At 36.6% G+C, this 27,188-nt stretch overlaps 1 protein-coding gene across 5 annotated transcripts in view; it reads left to right on the plus strand.

Annotated features, from left to right (window-relative positions):
* ATP8A2 (ATPase phospholipid transporting 8A2) overlaps positions 1-27,188 on the plus strand; it is a 787,448-nt gene that overhangs the window by 373,505 nt on the left and 386,755 nt on the right. For all 5 annotated transcript variants that reach the window (XM_043998327.1, XM_043998326.1, XM_043998328.1 and 2 more), the window contains exon 25: positions 14,218-14,390. In XM_043998327.1, coding sequence (XP_043854262.1) covers positions 14,218-14,390 — 173 coding nt within the window. The remainder of the gene's footprint in view (positions 1-14,217; positions 14,391-27,188) is intronic.

Here is a 27,188-nt window from a genome sequence, read left to right on the forward strand (position 1 = left end):
TATGGTGCTAAATTCAAGTTATATTATTTTTAATCTAAGAAAGTGGAGGCTTCATCTTTACTATTCTCAATACATTGTCACACACACTATAACCAACATACTCTTCTGTGAATCATTTTACTGTTATCTAAATATATCTGAAATATTCAGCATTTTCATTTGTAATGGAACGTGACTTGTAGCATCCATGGCATAGGAGGAACTTGACCCCCTGAAGGTTCTTCTGGGATCATTAAACCTAGACAGAAATGTTTTGGACAGTTGAATTTGAGCCCTTCATGGAGAAGGTCTCATCTCTTAAGTTTCACTGAAAAACTCTTCCTGTTTTAAACTACATTGCAAGTAACATTTCTTCTGTTTTTTGTTTTTTTTTTGAGGCATTTGGGGTTAAGTGACTTTCCCAGGGTCACATAGCTAGTAAGTGTCGAATGTCTGAGGCCGGATTTGAACTCAGGTACTCCTGACGCCAGGGCCGGTGCTCTATCTACTGTGCCACCTAGCTGCCCCTCTTCTGTTCTTTCAAGCTTCCCAGACTTGAGGAAGCCTAGCAGTAAAGGAATCCAAATCAGAAAGAGAAGAAATCTATCACAGGCTCCAGTAGCAGCTATCACTCAGGACTTCTCTTTTTACTCAAAATGTTTATGTGGCAAAGCAGATCTTTTTTGTTGTTTCTGAAGTTTTGGTTTTTTTTTTTGTTTGTTTGTTTTTGGTGAGGCAATTGGGGTTAAGTGACTTGCCCAGGGTCACACAGCCAGTAAGTGTTAAGTGTCTGAGGCCGGATTTGAACTCAGGTCCTCCTGACTCCAGAGCCGGTGCTCTATCCACTGCGCCATCTAACTGCCCCTGAAGTTTTTTTTTTTTTACCAGCATCTTGACAGATGTGTGACATGTATGCATGTATTTTGCAAAACTAAATCCTTGCAGAATGAAATTTGGGATTCTTTAGGAAATTCATACTATTAAAACATACATATATGTATGTGTTTATATACACACACATACAAATATATCTATATCTATGTAGAGATATATTTGCATGTGAGAACATCCATGATTTCCTCAACTATGTGGTTTGGGTCTTAAGGGAAAATCTACGTTATCTAGATAGATTGAATAAAGATTGTGGTACAGGGCCCGAAACAAATGGCCTAGAACCCTATCAAAGAAAGACTACATAGGTATCTTGTGTGAAAAGATGGCCTTTTTACCTTGATGGGAGCTTGCTGTGTCCAGTCGTTTAGGACATGTGACCTTCTGGATAACAGACACTTGACACTTAACCTCTGTTTGCCTCAGTCTCCTCAGCTGTAAAATGGGGGTAGTGATAGCACCTGCCTCCCAGAGCTGTTTTAAGGAACAAAGGGCAGAGCCTGATACATGGGAGCTGTATCAATGTTAGCTATTGATATGTGATTATTATTTGAGAGAGGGCCCATGCTGGCTTTTTCACTCAGGCTGCAAGTCCTCTTTCTTATGCATATTATTTTTTAGTTTATAAAATTGTTATTAGTTGTTTTGACCCAACTAACAGATGTCATATACTGAAACTGCTCCCCTTCCCCCATCAAGTATATTATCACAATGTAGTAAATCCATTTCTATAGTGATCTGTTAAATACCTGCTGTGTGTGTGGCTGTGTCCTAGATCCTAGGATTATCAAGCAAAACAGAACAAAAAACAGGTCTCATCTTCAGTGAGCTTACACTCTGCTGCTGGGATATAACACATCGACAGATAAGAAGATACATGATACTTTGAGAAGGCAGCATAGCACTCACTACTATAGGGGTCAGGAAAGAATTTCTTTAAGAGATGGTACATGAACTAAGATTTGAAGGAACTAGGGATTCTAAAAGTCAGAGGTGAGGAGGGATAGAATGTAATCTCCTTGAGGGCACACAAGTACTGTTTCATTTTCTGTTCTTTCATTCCCAGTACTTGGGTCAGTGCCTGACACATGGTAGGCACTTGTTGATTAATTTGAAGTATGCCTAGGAATGGAGGCTGGAGATAGAGGTTAGGAACACCAAGCCAGGCCAGAGGAAAAAGGTGCAATCAGCCTGGAAGGGTAGGCTGGAGCCACAGTGTCATGCCAGGATGACTGCTTTGTTTTTTATCCTAGAGGCAACAACAGGCCCCTGAAGGTTTGTGAGCATGGGAAAGCTTATGCTTTAGGAAGATTATTTTGGCAGGCATGAAGGAAGACAGACTGGCAGGGGAAGTGACTAAAACTTGGCAGTCCAATGAGGAAGCTTCTGTAATATTGCAGGTAGCTGTGAGTGGATAGAAGCAGAAAGATGTAGGGGAGGGCAAGATTTGGCAATTAATCAGATATGGCGAAAAAGGGAGAAAGAGTCGAGAATGACTCAGAGATTGTAAAGGAAGGAATTAAAAAAACCAACAAAACGTGGGTTAAGTATTTAATATGTGCATAGTGCAAAGGATAAAAATAGAACACCATGACAGACCCTGTTCTTTTTTTTTTTTTTTTTTTTTGCAGGGCAATTGGGGTTAAGTGACTTGCCCTGGGTCACACACCTAGTAAGTCTCAAGTGTCTGAGGTCGGATTTGAACTCAGGTACTCCTGAATCCGGGGCCAGTGCTTTATCCACTGTGCCACCTAGCCGCCCCAGACCCTGTTCTTAAGAAGCCCCCAGGTCTTTAAGTTTTTCTTTATTAAATTTTTTTTAATTAAGCTTTTCTTTTCTCTTCTTCCCCTTTGCAGTCACCCTCCTTTGAAAAGAAAAACAGGACTCTTGTAACAAATATACAGTCAGAACAAATTTCCACAATAGCCATTTCCAAAAATGCCTGTCCCATTCTGAATATTTAGTCCTTCACTTCTGTATCAGGAGTTGAATAGCATACTTTCTCATCTGTCCTCAAGAATCATGATTGGTCATGGCATTGATTAATTTCAATTTTATAATCTGTCAAACTTGTCTGTGTTTTGGGTGTTATAGTTTGAGTGTTATAGTATAAATTGTTCTTCTGGTTTTCACTTGACTTTATATCAGTTCATAGAAGACTTCCCAGTTTTCTCTAAAGCCATCCCTTTTATCATTTCTTATGGTACAATAGTATTCCATTAGATTCATATACCATAATATGTTCAACTGTTCCTGAATTGGTGGATACTCCCTTAGTTTCTAGTTACCAGTGCATTAATATGCCTCTTTTCCTGAAGTCTATCCAACATTCATTTTCCTTATTTGTCAACTTTGCCAGCCTTATGGGTATGAGGTAGAACATCCTTAGTTACTTTTAGTTTGCAATTCCATATTTTCACTTTAATTGCTTTAGTTTTCAATTCCCTACTTTTTTAAAAGTGATTCTGAGCATTTTTCTTATGATTGCTGATAAGTTTGGATTTCTTACCTTGAGAACTGCCTCTATATCCTGTGACCATTTATGAGTTGGAGTATGGCTCTTAGTCTTATAAATGTGAATCAGTTCCTTACATATTTTAGATATAAGACCTTCTCAAGAGGCAACTTGGTAGTGCACAGATAGAGCATTGCACCTGGAGTCAGGAAAACCTGAGTTTAAATCCAGCCTTAGGCTACTTAGGAACTTAACCTAAGCATAACCTCTCTGCACCTCAATTTCCTCATCTGTAAAATAATGGTAATAGTGACAACCAGTGTTGTTGTGAGGATCAAATAAGATGGGTTTTGTTAAGCAATTTGCAAACAGAGCACTATATAAAAGCTACAACTATCATCATCATCATCAGAGAATCCCACCACCCCAACTGTTTTCACTGCATTGGTTTTCTTCATGCAAAAACTTCAAAATTTTATCTAATCAAAATCACCCATTTTTTCTGTGATCTTTTCTATATCTTATGTGGTCATGAACTATTGTCCTCCTGTTCATAGATTTGAAAGCAAATTTCTCTCCTGCTTCTCTAATTTATTTATGATGTCACTCTTTATATAGAAATGATAGATCCAGTTAGAGCTTCTCTTGGCAAATGATGTGAAGCGTTAATCTAAATCTGTCTTCCACTGGGCTAATTTCCATTTTTCCTGTCAGTTTTTGTCAAATGTTGAGTTTGCCATACCTAATCTATTCCATTGATTGAGTTCTCTGTTTCTTAACTAGTATCAAAACATGGATTACAGGGGAGTAGGTAGTTAGGTCCTCTTCTTTTCCACTGTTTTTTCCCCATATAGATAGTTTATTATTTTCCAGTTACATGTAGAGATAGTTTTCAACATTTTTAAAATAATATTTCCAATTTCAAATTTTCCCCCTCCCCTAGACAGCAGGTAATCTGATATAGATTATATATGTATAATAACATTAAACATATTTCTGCATTAGTCATGTTATAAGAGAAGAATCAGAGCAAAAAGGAAAAACCTCAAAAAAAACCCCAAAACAACAGCACCAAAACCAAAAGAAATAGTATGGTTCAATCAGCATCCATATTCCACAGTTTTGTTTGTTTTTTTCTGGATTTGGAGAGCCTTTTCCATCATGAGTCCTTTGGAACTTTCTTGTACCGTTGTATTGGTGAGAAGGATCTAGTCTATCACACTTGATCAATATATAATGTTGATGATACTGTGTATAATGTTCTTCTGGTTCTGCTCATCTCACTCATCATCAGTTCATGCAAGTCCTTCCAGGTTTCTCTGAACTCCTCCTGCTCATCGTTTCTTACAGTACCATAGAATTCCATTACATTCATATACCACAACTCGTTCAGCCATTCTCCAATTGATGGGTAGCCCCTCAATTTCCAATTCCTTGCCACCACAAAAAAGAGCAGCTATAAATATTTTTGTACATGTGGGTCCTTTTCCCTTTTTTATGATCTCTTTGGGGAAAAGACCCAAAAGTGGTATTTCTGGGTCAAAGGGTATGCACAGCTTTATAGCCCTTTGGGCATAGTTCCAAATTGCTCTTCAGAATGGTTGGATCAGTTCACAGCTCCACCAACAATGCATTAGTGTTCCAATTTTTCCACAGCTTCTCCAACATTTATTATTTTCCTTTTTTGTATTTGCATCTCTCTAATCAATAGTGATTTAGAGCATTTTTATACGGGAATAGATAGCTTTGATTTCTTCATCAGAAAACTGCCTGTTCATATCCTTTGACCATTTCTCAATTGGGGAATAACTTGGATTCTTATATATTTGATTTAGTTCTTGATATATTTTAGAAATGAGACCTTTATCAGAAGTACTGGCTATAAAAATTGTTTCCCAGTTTTCTGTCTCCCTTCTAATTTTAGATGCATTGCTTCCCTTACCACTGTTTAAAAAACTATTTCCCTTGAAACTCTTGACCTCTTGTTCCTCCAGATGAATTTTGTTATTATTCTTTCTTGATCTATAAAGTAATCCTTTGGTAGTTTGATTGGTATGGTATTAAATAATTTAGACAGGATTGTCATTTTTATCAAATTGACTCTGACTGCTTATAAGCATTAGTATCTCTTCAGTTATTTAGATCTTTCTTTAGTAAAGATTGCTTTTTAGTTGTGTTTATATGGTTTCTGTGCATATCTTGGTAGGTAGGCTCCAGAGCATTTTATCACATTCCAGCTATTTTAAATGGAATTTCTTCTACCATCTCTACCATCAGGGATATGTTAGCAATATACAGACATACTGGTGATTTATGTGGCTATATTTTACACCTTGCAACTTGAAATAAAATTATTTCTGTTAATTTTTAGTTGACACACTAGGGTTATCTAAGTATATGTGTGCATATATAGGATTGTGTGTGTATGTTTATTACCAGCAAAGAGTGATGCTTTTCTTTCTTCTTCATGCTTATTCCCACCATTTCAAATAGTATTAATAATAGTGAATATCACTGCTTTACCTCTGTTCTTAGAGAAAAGGCCTCTAGTTTGTCCTCGTTGGCTCTTGATTTTAAATTAATAATAATTAGTATGTTAAGGATTCATGTTTTCTAGTTTATTTTTTTAAAAAATAGAAGTGAGTGTTATATTTTGTCAATGGTTTTCCCCCCTGTATCTATTGATATAATCGTATTATTTTGTTATTAATAATATGGTCAGTTTTGTTGATAGTTTTCTTAATACTGAACCAACCATACATTTCTGGTATAAATCCAACCTGGTAATAGTGTATAATGTTTTTAACATGTGGCTGTACCTTCTTAGTAATCTTTTATTTTAAATGTTTGAGTCAGTGGTGGTTTTTTAATAGAAATATTAGTCTGCAGCTTCCTTTCTCTGTTTTGATTTTCCATGATTTAGATATCAAGTTCATATTTTTATACATGATGAAATTTAGTAGGTGCCTTATTTTGTTTATTTCTCAAATGGTTTATATAATATCACAATTTATTTTCTTTGAATATTTATTAGAATTTACTTATAAAACTACTCCTATGTTTATTTGTGGATGGAATGTCATTTATGGCTTGATCAAGTTATTTTTTAAAGATTAGGATATTTAAATTCTTTATTTCTTATTATGTTAATCTGGGTAGCCTGTATTCTTTTGTAGATATTCATTCATTTAATTTGAATTGCTGGTTTTACTAACATGTAGTTGGGCAAAATAGTCTCTAATAATCATTCTCATTTCTTCATTTGTTGTAAATTAGTTTTCATTTTTGATACTGGTAATTTAATTTCACTTTTCCTTTTTAAAAACAAAATAGTTAAAAATTTCTTTTCTTTTTTTTTAAAAAGTTAATGAGGGGGAAGCTAGGTGGCGCAGTGGATAAAGCACTGACCCTGGATTCAGGAGGACTTGAATTCAAATCTGGCCTTACACTCTTGACACTTATTAGCTGAGTAACCCTGGGCAAGTCATTTAACCCTCATTGCCCTGCCCCCAAAAAGTTAATGAGTTTTCCGTCTTAGACTATAAATAGAAAAAAACCCCTAAACTTAAAAAAATTATTTCAGTGGGTGTTTTGTTTTCTGTTTTTAAACTTTCTATTTTATTTATGGAGTTGAATTGTTTTCTTTGCCTTTCTAGGGTTTTTTTTGGGGGGGGGTGTTCATATCTAAATCATTAATATGTTCATTCTCTCTTTTTTTGATGAAAGTGTTTAGAGGTATAAATTTTACACTAAGAACTGTTTTGGTTACATCCTACAAATTTTGGTATATTGTACCATTGTTATCATTATCTTTAGTGAAATTATCCATGATTTCTATTATTTGTTCCCTAAACCTCTAACTCTGAAGTACATTTAAAAATCTATCATTATTTTTCCATCTTTTATTCAAATATCCTTTATTAAAAGCAATATTATTGCATTTTGGTCAGTAAAAATGTGCTGAATATTTCTGCTTTTCTGAATTTTTGTGAGGTTTTTATGCCCTAATATATGGCCAATTTTTGTTTTGGTTTGTTTTTTTGTGAGGCAGTTGGGGTTAAGTGACTTGCCCAGGGTCACACAGCTAGTAAGTGTTAAGTGTCTGAGGTCTGATTTGAACTCAGGTCCTCCTGAATCCAGGGCTGGTGTTCTATCCACTGCGCCACCTAGCTGCCCCATGGCCAATTTTTATAAAGGTGCTGGGCATAACTGGGAACTATGTATTCTCCTTTCTATTCAAGTTCAGTAATTGCAAGTGTTCTATCATAACTAACTTCTAAATTCTATTCTGGTTCTTGTTCTTTCTTGTTTATTTGTTTATTTATTTGGTTGGAATTGTCTATCTCTGAAGGGGATGCATTAAGGTCCTCTACTGTTAGAGTTTCACTGTTTTCCCCTTTAATTCATTTATCTTTTCTTTTAAGAATTTAGATGCTAAGACATGTGTCAGTCATTATTTATTAAGTACCTACTATGTTTCAGTCACTGTAATAAGATATGGTGATACAGAGAAAAGTAAAAGACCACTTCTGCTCTCAAGGAACTAGCAGTCTAATGAGGGAGATAAGTTCTAAAGAACTATGTACAATCTGTGTGTGGTGTGTGTGTGTGTGTGTGTGTGTGTATATATACGTTCACATGCTTCTCTCTAGGTGTGTGTACACACACGCACACACATACATACATACATAGATATAGGATAAATTGGCAAAGTCGATATATACAACTTCGGTAGCTTAAAAAACTATATAGAGTCTCCCAAAAGAATTTTGGTATTCTCTGTATGTACCTAAGATTTTTATATCTCCATGAGTTATTTAAATGCAGCTCAATTCTAGTAGTTGAAAGTAATAACTTATAGTTTATCTACAAAGATATGCTCTGAAATTATATGAATCTAATTAGAACACATACTTCTTGGAATAAAGAGAGACCTACTCCATCTAAATAATTACCAAAACATCAGTTACTCAACATAGTCAATCTGACAATGCTTCTTAACTTACTTAATCAGTGTTGTACCAATAAAAAGTATCTAAGGACTATTATATAGAATTAGAAAGAATAACAGAATCCATGTGGAAGAATAAAAGGTCAAGAATAATTTACAGATTCAGGAAGGAAGGAAGGGGGGGTGTATCAATACCGCATCTTAAAATGTTCTACAAAAAAACTGCTCATTAAAATGATTTGGTACTGGTTAAAAAATAGAGAAGTTGATCAGGGAAACTGATTAGGTACACAGCATACTGGAAAAAAACAACAACACAGTAAAATAGTGTTTGATAAACCCAGAGACCTCACTTAGTAAGGTTAGGACTCACTATGACAAAAACTGCAGGGAAACAGGCCAACAATTTGGCAGAAATTAGATTTAAACTAGCCTACATTATATGCCAGTTAAGTTCAAATGAATACATGACCTAGAGAATAAAATCATATCATAAACAAATGAGAGAAGGAAGGAAGAAATTGCTTTTCAAATCTATGCATAGGAAATAAGTAAGTAATAAAGAAGATTCCACAAGATAAAAATGGGCATTTTTCTTTTTTTTTTTTGTTTGTTTTTTGCAGGGCAAGGGGGTTAAGTGACTTGCCCAGGGTCACACAGCTAGTGTCAAGTGTCTGAGGCTGGATTTGAACTCAGGTACTCCTGAATCCAGGGCCAGTGCTTTATCTACTGCGCCACCTAGCTGCCCCAAAATAGGCATTTTTGATTAAATAAAAATGAATGTTTTTGCACAAACAAATCTAATTTCATTAAAAGTAGAAGGGAAATGGGTAAATGGGAGGAAAATCTTTGAAGCAAGTTTTTCTTATCAAATTTATGAGTTCAAGAGTCTTTCCTCAAGATAAATGACCGAGCCATCATTGTGTGAAAAAAATGTTCCAAATCACAAATAATTAGAGAGGTACAAAGTAAAGCAACTTTGAGATTCCACCTTAACACCTGTAATTCTGGCAAAGATGACAAAGAAAAAAATTATTAGAGAGACTTTGGGAAAACAGAAAACAGTGTCATGTTTGTTGAGATTGAATTGGTCTAGCTATTCTGCAAAGCGTTTTGGAAGTATTCCCAAAGAGTTCCTAAACTATTCATACCTTTTGACTGAGCTTCATCATTATTAGGCCCATGCTTCAATGAAATCAAAGAAAGAGGAAGAGGACACACACAAGCACACACACATGCACACATGCACACACTCACACAAACACTATTTAAAGTCACCATTTTTGTAGCAGCCAAATTGGAAGCTAAGATTTCTTATTGGGGAATAGGCAAAAAAATCATGGAACATGAATGTAATAGAAAATTATCATGCCATAAGAAATGATGAAATGGGGCAGCTAGGTGGCGCAATGGATAGAGTACTGGCCCTGGATTCGGGAGGACCTGAGTTCAAATCTAGCCTCAGACACTTGGCACTTACTAGCTGCATGACCTTGGACAAGTCACTTAAACCCTCATTGCCCAGCCAAAAAAAAAAATGATGAAATGAACAATGTTAGAGGAAACTGTGGGAAGGCCTCTTTGAAAGTGATGTGGAGGGCAGCTAGGTGGCACAGTGGATAGAGCACTGGCCCTGGATTCAGGAGGACCTGAGTTCAGATCTGGCCCCAGACACTTGACACACTTACTAGCTGTGTGACCCTGGGCAAGTCACTTAACCTTCATTGCCTCAACCAGAAAGAAAGAAAGAAAGAAAGAGAGAAAGAAGGAAAGAAAGAAAGATGTGGAGTGAAATGAGCAGAACCAGGAGAACAATTTATATGACATCTATAACATAGAGAAAAACAGTTTTGAAAAACTTTAGATTCTAATCAATGCAATGATAAATCTAAAGATGAAACATGCTACACTTATCTCCTGCCAGAAAATTGATTACCTTAAAATATAGAGAGAGACACATTTTCAGGCATGGTCAAGGAATTTGTTTTGCTAGACTATGTGTGGTTTTGATTAGGGTTTTATTTTTCATTCTTGTTTTAAAATGTACTCATCTGATGGCAGGGGGGCAGGATGAGAGGTACAGGTAAGTGCTAATATAAAGATAAATTTGTTAAAATAATAGCAACTAGCAATAAAGATTTGTTAACTTTTTTGAGAGAAATGAGGTTAATTTTTTTACAGAAAGTTTAACTTTCAAGTTAATTGGGTTTAGAAGTTGTAACTAAGGGGGCAGCTAGATGGCGCAGTGGATAGAGCACCGGCCCTGGATTCAGGAGGACCTGAGTTCAAATCCGACCTGAGACACTTAACACTTACTAGCTGTGTGACCCTGGGCAAGTCACTTAACCCCAATTGCCTCACTAAAAAAAAAAAAAAAAAAAGAAGTTGTAACTAAGATACACACGTGTGCATGTGTTTATACATATGCACATATTTATATATATATATATACACACTGTGTGTGTACCTTCACTTACTTTTCAAAGTAACAGAAGAATTTGTTGAAAGAACTGGGGACATTTACCCTAGAGAAGAGGAGACATAGGGGGAATATAGAATAACTGTCTTCAAGTATTTTAGGAGCCAGCATGTAGAAGAGTGATTTTCCCTATAGAACAGAGCTGGAAGCAATGGAAGGAAGTCATAGGCAATCATATTTTGACTCAATTTGAGGAAAGTAATTATAGTTATAATCTGAGAAAGAAAGACACTCAGGAGATATGGAGGTCCCCATTACTAGGGATCTTCTACCAGAGGCTGAATGTCCATTTGTTAGTGACATTACATATTTCAAGCATGGGTTATACTAGATGACCTCTGAAATTCAATGATCATCTGGAAAAACAACATTTGTTACAATGAAAGGAAGTAATAAGGGTATAATTTTTGTGCTTTTGACTTTTGTAGGCTCAGGGGTTTTTTTCTTAAAATTATTGTAATTATATATATTACATACCTATGTTCTTTGAAGAAATTGTATTTTACTAAATGTTATACAAATAAATAAATGTTTATTCCCTTAAGCATAACCATTATAGAAAAAGCTGGATTTTTAAAACAAGTAAATTAGGAAATGGTGAATTGCTTTGTGAAAGTATTCACCTTAGTATTCTTTTACATGGCAGCTTCCCCTTGGAAAATATAAACTAGTTATAAGCCCGTTTTTACAAAACACAATCCAGCTGTTCACGAATATTGCAAAAACCAAGGTACATATTTATGGTTAATCACAACCAGGAAGAGAAATGTGTGTATATGTAAATATAGGTTACAAGGATCCAATGATGGGAGGTCCATCTGGTTAAGAACTACATTTCCTGTGAGGACCCAAGTCCCAAGAGTTGAACCAGACGGCAAGAGTCTAAGACTCTGAATCCCCTTAGATCACTGTACTGACAACCAAGAGATAACGTAGTAAGGAAATGAGATGGGAGGTAGGACATTAAGTAAAGAAAAAGAAAGTGAAGCCACATGGAGTAGAGAGGGCACGAGGAGGAGACAGCAAGAACTGAGATTCATAGATCTGACCAGTCACAGCTGAACACTAATGCAGAAGTTTTTAACCTAGGGGTCTGTAGATTATTTAAGGAGTGACCTGGGAACGTATTTTAAAACATATATTGATAACTGTTTTAATTTCATTTCCTTTGTTATCCTCTGTGTTTCATTTTATGCACTTGAAATACATATATTATTGTTAAATAGTAGATTTGTGTTGCTAGACTGCCCAGTAGATTCAAGACAAACAAACAAAAGCTAACCCTTGGACTAAAGTGACAACAAAACAGGCTGTTTGCAGGCAGGAACCTGGTAGATGGAAACTTCTTTTCTACTGAAGAATATTGTCAAGAAGAGCTTTCTGCTGAGGTGCAGATCGGTTGTGATCTACAATGACTTGCAGAAATGTTCAGATGGAGGAAATGATGGACCTACTAAAATATTATGTAATTCTATAGCATTTTTTTTTATCTGACAAATGGACCTTAGAGATCCAACAACCTCATTTCATAGTCAAGGAAATTCTTAAGTAGTGAAGAAAGGTTTCTTGCTAAAGTCACCCAGGCAGCAGTAGCAGAACTATCCAGTCCCTCTGACTCTCAAGGCTTTTTCTAATTCTAGATGACCTCTAAGGTCCCTTCTGGCTCTGAAACAGTAGTTTTATGATGTCTCAGGAACATAGATGAATAGTTTCTACTAACTGATTCCATAAATGAGTATCTCCTACAAAATCAATGCCATACATTTGTGTATAGCATTCTTAGGATCAAAACAGCCATTTAACATCCCCATTAGGCATATGTGGCAGGTGGCTTTAACCCTACTTTACAAAGGAAACTGGTCCCTAGATGTTAAGTGACTTGCCTGTCATTACACAGCAAGCTAGCAGCAAGAATCAAGATCTTATTTTTTTCTGTTTGAGCAGCCTGACTCAGAAATGAACTGATCTTAGGGAATAATAAATAGTATAGGGATACCTTCTATACATCTCCCCTTTTAATAAAAATCAGTTTAACATATCAGTTACATTTCCTCCTGAACACATCTTCCATCTATTAGCAGTGCATTCCTACAGTACTACTTTATTTATTCTTTTCAGTAGTAGAAATATCAAATGTTATTGTTGGTTAAGGGCGTGGGAATTTCTAAATGTATCCCCTTCTAATAAGCCCCAAAGTCTCTTGTTGAGAATGAAAAATGATCCAAAAAGATGAGGTTCCAGTTTTACAGTGGTAGCTGAGCCTAAAATTAAACTCTGCAGGAGAAGAGAATCTATGTTGATTCTTTGCATTTAATTAAATATGCAGAATATTTGGGGCACATGCAGTATATTCAGTGTCACACACACACACAGACTCACTAGAACTACCCTTTATAGTACCTTAATTAGCTTAATAGTGTTTTTTAAAATTGAGCCACATCCACTCTTAATTTGACCGTATATAGCACCTAGTTGCTGTTACCACACCTCTTCTGACCTCGTATTTCTTTTTCAGGGTTTGAGTTTAGACAGCCCTCATTGATCTGAGTATAACTATCCAGGGATAAAATTTACTACCTTGATATAATCCCACATTATAATTCCAACTGGAGATGGACATCAAGCCTAGATAGTCCTTTTATTCTGGTGATGATGTTTCATGTATGTTTTCTGTTATGAGAAGTCAATTTCTTTTCATTAAGATACATTAAGTGGGGCAGCTAGATGGCGTAGTGGATAGAGCACTGGCCCTGGAGTCAGGAGGACCGGAGTTCAAATCCAGCCTCAGACACTTGACACTTAACTAGCTGTGTGACCCTGGGCAAGTCACTTAACCCCGATTGCCTCATACAAAAAACAAAAAACGAAAAAAAACCAACTAAGATACATTAAGAATGTGATTTAACAGCCTCTGGAAAGTCGGAGAATAAAAAGTTAAATGTTACTTTTCCACTGTCTGCAGAGAACTTGACAAAAAAATCTCATAATACATTTAAAACACATCTGGTGCCATATTGAGAAAGCCAGTTGTTTGTCAAATTACCTGATGATGAAGATGGTCTTACTAGATTTAAAGTGCATATTAGAAATAAATATTCATATGGAGTTTCCCTTACACTTGTAATAAGAGGCTAAGGGCCACAGAAAGATATAAAAGGGAGGGCATAAAAATATGTTATAACCTCTTTTAATGAAACTATTTAATCAGACCAAATTTGAATAGTTGAGATCCAGTACTAAATCAAAGATGAGTTTACTCATTGAACTACTCCAAAGACCTAAATATAAGGCATGTTGACCAGGACAACAGGCTTTTGATGATATTAAGGTGACATATTAGTGTATAATGTTAAGACGAACAGTGATAATGCATTTTATGAAGGGTGATACTGAAATTTTAGGGCTTTTTGATGGAAGAATTTAGATTTAGTTCTTACCTCTCCCATCTCTTTCTTATTTCAGGCAACAAGAGAAGCCCTTACTGAGCACTGTGCTTGCCTTGGAGATTCTCTGGGCAAAGAAAACGACATTGCCTTGATCATTGATGGTCACACATTGAAGTATGCTCTCTCATTTGAAGTCAGGCAGATCTTCCTGGATTTGGCCCTTTCATGCAAAGCAGTCATCTGTTGCAGGTAGGAGGATGTTTACTATTCACCCAATTTTATTGTTGATGTTGTATCAAAGTTTCTTTTTGTTCATGTAAAGATAAGAGAGGTAAAGTTTCTCCTCTAAATGTAAAGTGATCCCATGCAGTCTGCAAGGTCCAAATATATCTTTTTAGTTGTGAAGTTCTACATTTTCAGGAGCCAGTATATCATTGTTAAATGGTAGATTTGTGTCTACTAGCATGATGAAGGACTTAAATTAAAATCCTCCATATAGTATGACATTATAGTTGCAATCATGTGCTGATAGTGAAGAACAAAACAGAATGGTCTGATTACCATTAGGGTGGGAGCTTCCCATATGTTCTGTCTATTAGATCCTTTACTTCTGAATGTCTGGGCAAGCGCCCAACTCCCAGAAGTGTGGTGTTTGTTTATTTATGTGTCTCTTGTCATAGGTCAGCTCCTCTCTCAAGCTCTGTGGTTGAGTATTCCTTTCAGACAACAAGGAGCTTTGGTCTGGTTTTTATTATGTGTATTTTTCTGTTGGGATCTAATCAGTAGAGGTATAGACAGTCTGTGTATATTTCTTCATGTTAATCTTTCAGGGTTAATAAAGGTGGGTGGCATCACATTCTGTTGATAACTGGATATTATGATGAGAAGAAAGCAACAAAGAAAGGCAAATTAGATGAAAAATAAGATGAGAGGAAATTAATTCTTAATAAGCCAGCAAAAGGGACTCCATCAGCAATAAAATGAATGAATGAATAAATATAAATAAGGTGAAAAGGGTTTGCCGCTCAAGATGAAGATCTGAGCACACCAGTCTTCAAACCATCCTGATAGTGTAGATATTTGGAATTCATCTGATGATTACTCTGAGTGTAAAGAGTTATCTTATCTGCTCTGAACCACAAACTCTGTTTCATCCCCTCTAAGCTGGTCAGACATGGCATTTACTTGATGTCACCACTGTCCCTTGACTCTGTGATACTTCTAGCTACTAATCTTATTCATACCTATGTCAGACCATCGCATGCCCCTTAACTATCATTGTCTTCTTATTCCCCCTGTAGCAGAACTCTGGATCATTTATATGTTCCTAATACCCCTTAAAGACACCTTATCACAGGAAAAAATGTATTCAGAATAACCCAGCGAGTTCCAACCTTGTTTAAAAAAATACAAAAGAAGGGAAAAAAGTAACTTAGCACATCAATCATGTCCAATGATGATGTGGAATGTGTAATATTCTATACCTGTAGCATCTCATCTCTGCAAAACACTGAGGCATATGTGTTTTTCAACTCTTTTTTAAAGACCAAGCTTGGTCATTACAATTATGGCATTTAGAGTGGCAGTGATCTATTATATTCATAACATACTTTGTTCGGCTGTTCCACATTCAATGGCCCATCTGCTATGTTTCCTATTACTTGCTATCACAAATGTTTTGCCACAAAAGAATGTGTTGCTGTATCTGGGCCTTTTCTTTCTGTCGTTAACTTCCTTAGTCAATTTGCTTAACCTTTGGGGGCCTCTCCAACTTTAACCATTTCCATCTTTTGTCATTTTGGCCAGTTTGTGGATTGTGAGGCGAGTTCTTAGATCTGTATTGATTTTCATTTTCTCAGTGATTTGGAAAAACATCTTTCATATGGTTGTTAATAGTGTGCCTTTTTTTCTTTTGAGAACTAATTTTTCATATTCCTTGAAGATTTAAACATTAGGGAATGACCACTGTGCAATATTGGGAAAAGGACCGACTTTGGAGTCAGGAGACTGCAAGGTTTGAATCTTATCTCTTATACTTACTAGCTTTGCCACAATGGGTAAGTGGCTTAATCTATCTGAGTTTGTTTCAGCATTTATAAAATGGGATAATAATGATACCTATATTATTTACCTCACAAGACTGTTGTAAAGAAAGCATTTTGTAAACCTTAAAACACTATTTAAATGTTTCATCATCATCATCATTTATTTTAATTAATTGTCCTGGTACCACTTTGTCTCATTTCCAGGGTATCATTCATCTTGTCAGCCAAACAGTCCTTCTAATGCATAGTTTATCACACCGTTAATCTGCTCAGAAATCTTCAGTAGTGCTCTTCGGCCTGCTGAATAAAATCCCAACTTTTATGCTGGCATTCAAGGCCCCATTCTTCCTTTCATATAGATTTCTTGTGTGCTATTACAATCTTAGATCTACTTTTATGTTTCCCTCACCTCCCTAATCTGTGCTTTTGTACACACAATTTTCAGTGTCTGAAAGAAGGCAACTTTACCTATTTAAATATCATCGTTCAAGGTCCACTTCAGGTATCACTAACTCCATGATGCCTCTGTTGCTTATACTCCTCCTTTCAACTAGTAATTACCTCTCCACCCTTAAATCTCCCAGTGATCTATATTCACTTATCCATAGTTGTTCATATTTACTACCTTAAAAGAACCATCAGTGCGTAGCACACAGAAGAGTTATAGAAAGACGCATGGTCAGTATGAGCAAGTAATCCAGAGACACTCTGAAGAACAGGGATAAAGCATGTCATTACGGAATTGTATGCCAGAAAGAAAAGATGGACTGACCACAGGGCACCATCAGGGGACAACCACTGTACGTCCAGAGTATTCCAAGTAGTGTCCTTGCAGTATTCGGAGATGTCTAAGAAGACCTCAAGCAAGCTCAGTGGAACCCCATGGGGGACTTTTGGGGAAGAACATAGACAGAAGCTGCTTAAAAAGTACCAGCATGCTTGGGCTGATGAAAAGTTCTAGAATGTGAGCTACTAGCAAGGAGAGAGTGTTTCATTTATTGTGTTTGTATCCTAAGATACATTCTTCAGCATTGTGCCTAGCACATCGTAGACATGTAATAAATGCTTGTGGATTGATGCAGTTGTAAGGAAATTACAGCATATACACACATATGTATTAAAAACATATAGCATATTTAAGATATAATATATACATATAATGAACACAATACATATATTACAATTTTAGAATATATAACATATAATACTTAAATTATAAATATTTTAGTACATAATACTTAATGCATGCATGCATAATTTCCATGTTTATACATACATTATATACACCTACATATACAAAGATGAACATTTATGTAGCACCTACCTTCACATAGCTTAAAATCTAGTGATGAGATTTTTATGTGCGCAGATATACATAAGCACATACATATATATGTACACATATCTACACCATGTGTATATTTGTAAACATTTTCATATTTATACTTATATGCATATATTATATGCATACATTCACAACCCATGCATATATGTGTATATATTTATATATCTATATGTATATAGACATACAATCTCACCACTAAGTTTTAAACCACTTGAAGGTAGGTGCTATGTAATTTTTCAGTTTTCTATTGCTAGTGCTTCACATAGTGTTTCGTGTTTTGTAGACACCCTGAGTACATGTTTCACTTATTTTTAAGACAGATGAGTAAAATGATGTTGTGCTTGAGAGAGTAAGAGAATATGGGAGGACATAGGTAGGAATAATAAAATGATAGTCACTCTTAGGATGTCTTGGGCCGATAGAAATTAGGCCTTTTCATCTTATTGTGGGTGAATTAATTTTCTGGAGTATTTTTTACCACCTTTGCTTTTTAAATTGAGTTGATTGTTTTTACTTCCTTGTTTTGGATGCAGATGGAACTATTTGTACTGAACTCAAAGAGTTCAGCCTTGTCCTATCGTTGGACAGTAGGGAGTTGTGGAAGGTTTGAGTGATAGAAGACTATTTTGATTTTAAGATGAAGACTTGGTTCAAGACTTTGCTCTGTTACTAGCTGTGTGATCTTGGGCAATTGATGTATCTTCTCTAGGACTCACATTCTTCATCTGTAAGATGAGGAGATTAGACTAAAGCATCATTTCCTAAATTATTTTCCATAGAATTCTGGTGTTCTATGACATGAATATAATTTTCCCTCCAAAATATTTTAAATATGGACTTGGAATCAGCCTGGCATTAAATTGAGAGCTGCCTTAGGCTCTGAAGGACCTAGTTCAAATCCCCTCTTATATTAGTTCTATAATATTAATAATAGCTAGCATTTATATAGTGCTTTGGGGGGGGGCAATGAGGGTTAAGTGATTTGCCCAGGGTCACATAGCTAGTAAGTGTCAAGTGTCTGAGACCAAATCTGAACTCAGGTCCTCCTGAATCCAGGGCCGGTGCTTTATCCACTGTGCCACCTAGCTGCCCCTATATACTGCTTTAAAGTGTTAGATTGCAGATGAGGGAAACTGAGTAAGATAGAGGTTAAATGACTTATTTTCTGAATCTTAACTAACTCAGCTCTTCCTAACTGTAGTCCAGTATACTCTCTTCTGAATTACCTAGGTGCTTCAAGTTTGACTTGCCACTTAATGTCATGGTACCCCTCAACAATTCTGAGCTCTCTATATAAATGAAACCACAGGCATTATATAGGTGTCCATAGAAACAGAGGACAAGACTTGGTCCTGACCACCTGGAGTATCTATGAGGGATGGTGGTGGAGGAATTGAGGTGGGGAGTGGATTGAGAAAGACATAAAAAAGGAGCCTCTTGTGGACAACTGGGCTTGCATGGTAGAAGCAAGTCATATTGGGAGGGAGCTGGGGAGCCAGCCAGAGGTTAACAGAATACTGGTGAGCAGAGAAGAGGAGCCTGCAGAATCATGCTCCTGGTGAGGTTCTGAGGTAGCCCTGCTTAACTCTGCAATACAACTCTAGAATAATAATAATAATAATAATAATAATACACATTTACATAGCACTGTGTGCCAAGCACTTTTCAGTTATTTACAATAATCTTGGGAGATTTTTGCTGTTATAATTTACATTTTAAAGATGAAGAATCTGAACCCAATAGAAATTAAGTGACATGCCCAGAGTCACACAGCTTGTAAGTATCTGAGTATGATTTGGAACTTCGGTCTTCCTGACCCCATACCCAACAACGCTTTGTCCACCTAGAGGACAAACTGCCTAACAGGAAATGTTACTTAGGCAGAGTAAGGTATGGCAACTCTAGTGGACTTCAAAAGTCTGCCAATTTGGAGGAGCCCAGACTCTATGTAGCTGGTAGTTTGTATGCCCTGATGTAACCAAGAAGCTGCCAAGGGAGGCAGGAGCCAATCAAGTCTCAGGGAGAGCTTGTTTTACCTTTTAGGGAAAATTAATCCTTGTGGCAAGGAAATAGGAAACCTTTGTCCTGTTACACCTCCACCATAAGATATGGTAACTTGGCCTAGTGTATCATGTTTATCTAAACCCATAAGGGTTTGGATTGGCCCCTGAACCCTAGACCAGAATTGATGGGTTCCTTCTGTATAGTTCTAGCCCATTGTTCAGTGGCAAGATAGCTAGCTTTAAGTACTTAAAACCTTGGTGTTGAAGATAGATTCTAATTGTTTTGTTTGGCGCCCCAGGCAAGAGACTAGAGCAATAGTGAAAGTGGCCTAGAGGCAAACTTCTTAACAATTAGATCTATTTAAAAGTGAAATGTGCTAACCTGGAAGGTATTGGACTCCTCTCCCCGGTAAGTGCTCAAGCAAAAGCCATATAACCCCTTGGCAGGTATGTTGTTCAGATATGTCTGGTTCCTTCATGGGATGAACTGAATGGCTAAGGAGGTGCCTTTCAACTCTGAGACAAAGTTAATTTGATTGCTAAATTATTTCTAAGCTCCTGTCCCAAGCCAACATCTTTATTCTCTGTTTAAGCAGGAGACTGAGTGAATAGGAGAATGGAAGTAATAGGAAGTGTGGAAGGAGTCTGGGGGAGTATGACTTCTCCCTTAAAACCTTTTCTTTGTGTTTATGTTGTAAAGTAACTGAGTAAGCATATGCCTGATTGTGTGACTGGCTCATTTATTTTGAACTAAATAAATATGACAGTACAAACTGTTGGTTCTTCTCCCTGAGGCCAGAAGGAATCGGAAGTGAGCCAGTTCCTTTCCAGATGCCCCCTCATGGTCAAGTAACCATCACTTTTAATTATCGGGGGAGGAGAGGAGGCTAGGAACAAGGAACAATGTACATGGAAAAGTACTGAAAATTGTACAGCCAAGCCAAAAAAAAGTGATGTAACTTCATAGGTTTACAAAGGGAAATAAAAATAAGTAGGTTTGAGTCTCAGGAGAGAGTGAGGAATGCCTTTAAGGCTTTACAAGAACGGTCCCTTTTCTTGCCAGGTGCATGATACTGAAGAAAGAAAAACATTTTTTAAAAATTCCTTCCTACTCTCAACTGTTTTAACAGTATTTTGTATGTCACGTAGGACTGTACACTTCAAAACTTCACTTCAAGCTCTAATTTGGCACAACTAGAGGAAATTTCAAATTAAATATGTTGCAGTCTTCAAACAGAAATGTTAATTGAGGAGGGGGATCTGGTTCTTTGGGGTTTTTTGTTTTCTTTCACTTTTAAAAAATATGATGGTGTACCGCTTTATGGTGGGGTGTGTGTGTGTGTGTGTGTGTGTGTGTGTGTGTGTGTGTGTGTGTGTGTGTGTGTGTGTTTTAAGGTATTTTCAAAGTCCTAGAATCCTGAATGAATACAGGATGAACCTTTTGAACACATCTATTTACCACTGAGTAACAGTTTTAAAAATACTTAATTTATTTCTTTGGCATCATATAGAAAAGGCAGCCAAAATGGATTCTCAGCAGTGATCTTTTAAAAGGCAGTTGTAATTAATTGTACCTGTTTCTGAAACACGAGTGGGAGCTGTTTCCTTCTGTGGGAAAATTAAAAAAAAAAACAGACTAAACTTTTATAGGCCTACAAAAGCATAATGTATTTTTTTTCTAACAAATTTAGTTCAAAGTCTGGTTAATTTTATGTAAAGTTAAGACTTAGCAATTCTGAACTCAAGGCTGCATGGTGTAATGAAAGGGGAGCCGAATTAGGCTGTTGAAGGCCACCTCTGAAACTAGCTGTCACTTATTCTCTCTGAACCCTCCTCATCTCTACCTCCTGGTTTTGCTGGCTTCCTTCAAGTCTTGGTTAAAATCCTATCTTCTGCAAGAAGCCTTTCCTTATCCCTAGTAATCCTCATGCCTCCTTTCCGTTGATTACCTCCAATTTATCTGTACAAAGTTTATTTATGCATAGCTGTTTGCATGTTGTTTCCCCATTAGACTTTTGAGCAGGGACTGTCTTTTGCCATTTTGCTTGTGTGTACATAGTAGGTACTTAAAAAATGCTTGTTGACAGATTGACTGAACCTCAGATTCTTTATATAATGGGTTAATAAAACTTGTATTATGTCAGAGAGGCATTTTGGAGTTGTGGATAGAGAGATGGCCTCAGACTTAGAAAGATCAAGGTGAAGGCCTCCCTATACCACATTCTGGCTTTGTCACCCTGGGCAAGGAAGTGCTTCACAAGGGACTCCTTATACTGATGAAATTACTGGTCTGTACATCTCTATCATCTCTATCTCTGTGTGTATATGTATATATGTATATGCATGTGTATATATATGTGTGTGTGTGTATGGCTATTTTAACTGAAGTGCTTTGTAAATCTTCAAGTGCTATATTCTATATGAGCTGCTCTTGATAAACTTGAATGATAAGCTAGGTGGTGAATTGGAAAATGTACAAATTTTTATAATATTCAACTAAGATTACTGTTGAACAAGTTGAATTGCAAGTTCCTACTCTAACTATATTATAATGGCTTTTAAGGGCAGGGACTAGAACTTATGCATCTAGAAAATCACAGAGTGCTGTCAATGCTTGAAGATAGGCCTTGTGGTATATTTGAAAAGGTTAGATTTGGAGTCAGAAGACCTGAGTTTGAATCTGGATCTTCTGTGTACTGTCTTTGTGACCTTGAGTAAGTAAGTCACTTAACCTTTTGGAGCCTGTTTCCTTATCTGAAAAGCAGAGGGGAAGTAGAATAGCTGTTCATATGGTCCCTTCTAGCTCATGGTTCTATTAAAAGGTCCTCAATCCAGTCTCCACCCAACCTGTGTATGCTGGCTGCCTTTTACACCACAGTGTGCTGGTAAGTGTGTGTGTGTGTGTGTGTGTGTGTGTGTGTGTGTGTGTGTGTGTGTGTGTGTGTGTTTAACAAGAAGCTTTCCAAAAACAGGGCACATTTTAAAGTCTAATGTGCGTGATTAACATTTTCTTGGTCACTTTCTTAAATTTTTAAATAATCAACAAAACAATAAAACCATTCTTGATTTGTTGTAGCATTTATGGAGTTCTAGGGTGTAAATGCCTGATAATGAATATTGAATAGTCAGTCCCCATACTAGTTTGAGCTGGCTTCCTCTGGTTCTAACACACTACTTTCTTGTATTCTTGAGAATGACTACACTGTGACCAACTAGATGATTGTCTTGCCTGGAACCTCCATATCACCAGAAGAGACAGCCACACTGCTCACTTCCTTGTAGATTCACTCTCCTTTTTATCCCATGTATACAATTTCAGGCTTGTCCTGCTGAGAAGAAATCTACTCTGGGACTGAAGCATATTCCCAAAGATTTCCTGACAGTTAATACTGTTTTTTAAAAATTGTCATACAGTGGGAAGGCAGTTGCTCTTACCATAGTTACCATACATTTTGCTTTATTGAATTTTCAAAAGAAATAGGTTAAAGTGTTTGAGGGGGCTGCTTTAAGTTTCATACTCAAAGTCAACATGGCTAACCCTCCACCAAAAAAACCCTAAACAACCTGTGTCTTCTCCCATCTTCCCCATTGCTTTTTAATGATACCACCATCTTGCCAACCAACTGGGTTTGAAGCCTCTGGGCTGTCCTTGGCTGTCCCTCTCCTTCACTTTCTATTTAAAATCAGTTGCTCCATCCTGACTATTCTACTTTTATAGTATTTTCATGTGTGATCCCTCCTTTCTATTCTCCTGTCAACCACAGTGATTAATGCTTTTGTTGTCCTTCCTTGGATTGTTGTAATAGTCACTGGCTCCTTTTTGACCCTAATCTCTTCTCTCTCCAATTCATCTCCCACATATTGGTCAAAATCATTTTCCTAAGCCTCACTTCCCTCATTTTAAAAATAGAGATTAAAAATTCCCTGCCTAAATCAGTATTTTTGAGTTAATAGAAAAGAAAAAACTTTGTAAAACATAAAATTCTATACAAATACAATATCCTCATATTATTCTTAATCTACTTATTTGATTTCTGACTAAGGAAAAACCATAATTTCTTGCTTCATTTTTTATTTTTGCTTTTCAGGTAGCCTGGGGCATTCCAAGGCATGTAAGTTCCTACCTACATTTTTGTGGAGGTGTTGACCATTTGAGGTGAAGTCTGCTTAGTTTCAGTGGTAGTTTATACTTCATCACTTCAGTGGTTTTATGATTTTGTTGTTGTAGATATTGCCTTCAGTGGTACAGATTCCAACCCATTCACATCTTTTCATCTATGAAATTATTAACTATGTTCTCTAATAAATTCGCCATAAAAGATCTGCTAAACAAACTAGAGGTTTGACTCTAGTTCTTTACATATTTCCAGAGTATCTGTCCAATACCCAGACTATTGATTTGTTGTTATTCACTGTTATCACATGGTTGGCCCAACTCTGAACCTAGGCAGACATCTATTGGATAAACACACTATTTTTGTAGATGTCATTATTTGGTACTATACTTAAGACTACTTATGAATACTGCATGTCTCTATTATCATTCATGTCACTCAATTTTGATTCCTAAGAGATTGTAGTGGTTTGTGATTTATAGCACTGTTAGGAGAAAAGGATGTTAAAAACCATTCTTTGAGCTGTATCAGGAACAACAAAAAAAACAATGAAAGAAATAAGCTGTATCAGGGAATATCCTGAGATCATTGATAATACTTTGTATCTTTTTTTTTTTTTAAACAGGGCAGTGAGGATTAAGTGACTTGCCCAGGGTCACACAGCTAGTGTCAAGTGTCTGAGGCCGGATTTGAACTCAGGTCCTCCTGAATCCAGGGCCAGTGCTTTATCCACTGCGCCACCTAGCTGCCTCCAATAATACTTTGTATCTTTTTTGTTGTTGTTGTTGTTGTTGTTGTTTTTTTTAGTGAGGCAATTGGGGTTAAGTGACTTGCCCAGGGTCACACAGCTAGTAAGTGTTAAGTGTCTGAGGCCGGATTTGAACTCAGGTCCTCCTGACTCCAGGGCCGGTGCTCTATCCACCGCGCCATCTAGCTGCCCCAATACTTTGGATAGAGCACCGGCCCTGGAATCAGGAGGACCTGAGTTCAAATCTGGCCTCAGACACTTAACACTTACTAGCTGTGTGACCCTGGGCAAGTCACTTAACCCCAATTGCCTCACTAAAAAAAAAAAAAAAGTAATTTAGGGGGGCAGCTAGGTAGCACAGTGGATAAATCACTGGCCCTGGATTCAGGAGGACCTGAGTTCAAATCCGGCCTCAGACACTTAACACTTACTAGCTGTGTGACCCTGGGCAAATCACTTAACCCCAATTGCCTCACTAAAAAAAAAAAAAAAAGTAATTTAGGGGGGCAGCTAGGTAGCACAGTGGATAAATCACTGGCCCTGGATTCAGGAGGACCTGAGTTCAAATGTGGCCTCAGACATTTGACACTTACTAACTATGTGACCCTGGGCAAGTCACAACCCTCCTTGCTCTGCAAAAAACAAAAACAAACAAACAAAAACCCAAAAGTAATTTAGTTCATTCTCTTCCTACTATTCCATTCTGGTCCCAATCCACTCACCTTTTACATATCCATGATATGCTAACAATGTTCTGTTCATTCAGATGAATGTCTCTAGGAAAGAGTCTTTTTTGGTCTATTTCATTTTTCCTAAGTGGATTTTCAGGGGTTCTCTTTTTAGTAGCTGTGATTCCTTTCAAAAAGCCCCTGTATTTGGGAACTTGATATAGTCAGCACAATGTCATCCACAAATATGAGCATCTGGAAAATCTTACCATTTGTAGGTAAGGTTTAACAAAAGTGAGAACCAAGTTGAGCTAGACTTCTGTGTGTTCTGTTGCTAGGAATGGTTTTTTGTTGTTGCTTTTTTGTTTGGTTTTGTTCTATTTTGTTTTTCTCCCTCATACTCGTTTTCACTTTCCATTAGTTAGCAAAGCCCTGTTTAGGTAGGTGAACATGTCCAACTTTTGCTGTTTTTGCCAGCTAGGAGGATAATGTTATATCACTATACTTGATTTCATATTTCTATTGTAGTTCAAAATCCTTCTTGCCTCATTACAGTCATCCGATTTCCCATATTATATTTTATGATAAGAGTTTTGGTAGTACAATAACTATTGGGTTTTTTTTTTTTTTTACTAATGTCAATTACTGTCATTTACTATTAATGGCTACTTATAAAAACACGGAATAATTGAGTTTCGAAGTTGATATAGATCTTCATGTCTATCTTGATAATGTTTTCAGTCCCCTTACAAAATCCTAGACAAGTAGTCATCCAGCACCTACTTAAAGATCTTAGTGATATACAGAGGAACTCACTGCTCCCTGAAGCAGGTCATTTTACTTTTGGATAGATCTAATTCTTAGGAAGTTTTTCTTTCTATTAAACCTAAATTTGACTGTACAACTTCCAACCATTGTTCCTGTTTAGCACCATGAGGCATATCTGCATCAAGCCTAAATCCTCCACTTGATAGTAGCTCTTTAAATACCTGAAGACCACTGTTTTATCTTCCCTTCCCACCAAGTCTTCTCTTTTTTTTAACAATCCCAGTTCCTTCATCATTTTTTTTTCTAGTAGCTATCACCATTTTGCATGATTAATATGTGATTAGGGTATAAGCTACTTGAAATGTTAATCATAATATAGGTATGCCTTGGGGCAGCTAGGTGGTGCAGTGGATAGAGCACTGGCCCTGGAGTCAGGAGTACCTGAGTTCAAATCTGGCCTCAGACACTTAACATTTACTAGCTGTGTGACCCTGGGAAAGTCACTTAACCCCAATTGCCTCACTAAAAAATATAGATAGATAGATAGATAGATAGATAGGTATGCCTTACATTGGCATATACAAAAATGAATTTGCAAAACTGATAAAACATAAGGTCATAGATTTTGAATTGGAAGAAAACCTTAGAAGTTATCTGTTGAAATTCCTTCGTTGTAGAAATGAAGAACCTGAGGCTTACAGAGAGAAAGTGACTTATCCACTGAGATTCAAGTCCTGGTCTTTGGATTCCACTCTTTGGATCTACCACTCTTTCCTTCACTACAAAAATCGGGGCATGATTTCTTTCTTTCTTTCTTTTTTTTGGCGAAGCAATTGGGGTTAAGTGACTTGCCCAGGGTTACATAGCTAGAAATTGTTAAGTGTCTGAAGGCTGAATTTGAACTCAGGTCCTCCTGAATCCAGGGCTGGTACTCTATCCACTGTGCCTGCCCCCATGATTTCTTTTTAATAAAGAATCTTTCACTTTATAGAAGGATTTACTCTAGTATGCCTTTAAGCAGCAATCTCCCCTGGTGTTTATAAAATAATTTAATTCACATGCATTTTTTTAGAAACATGCTTAAATTCAGATACCAAAAATGCACTTTAGATTTATAATTCATAGGAATAAAGTGAAATGAACTTTGAAAATTAGTTCCAGTCATTGTTACCAGGACATAAAATTGGGAGAAAATTAATGAGAATTGGTCAGAGAAACTGAGAAATTTAATATTTCAACTGTCAATGTTTAAATAAATTTGAACCTCAATACTTTCCATTTCCTTTTACTTAGACTTTTTTTGTTAGGAGAAAATAACCTATTTCTTATAGGTAGATACATGTATTTAAAAAAAC

Source organism: Dromiciops gliroides, chromosome 3 (genome assembly GCF_019393635.1).
Source record: "Dromiciops gliroides isolate mDroGli1 chromosome 3, mDroGli1.pri, whole genome shotgun sequence".
NCBI lineage: Eukaryota > Metazoa > Chordata > Mammalia > Microbiotheria > Microbiotheriidae > Dromiciops > Dromiciops gliroides.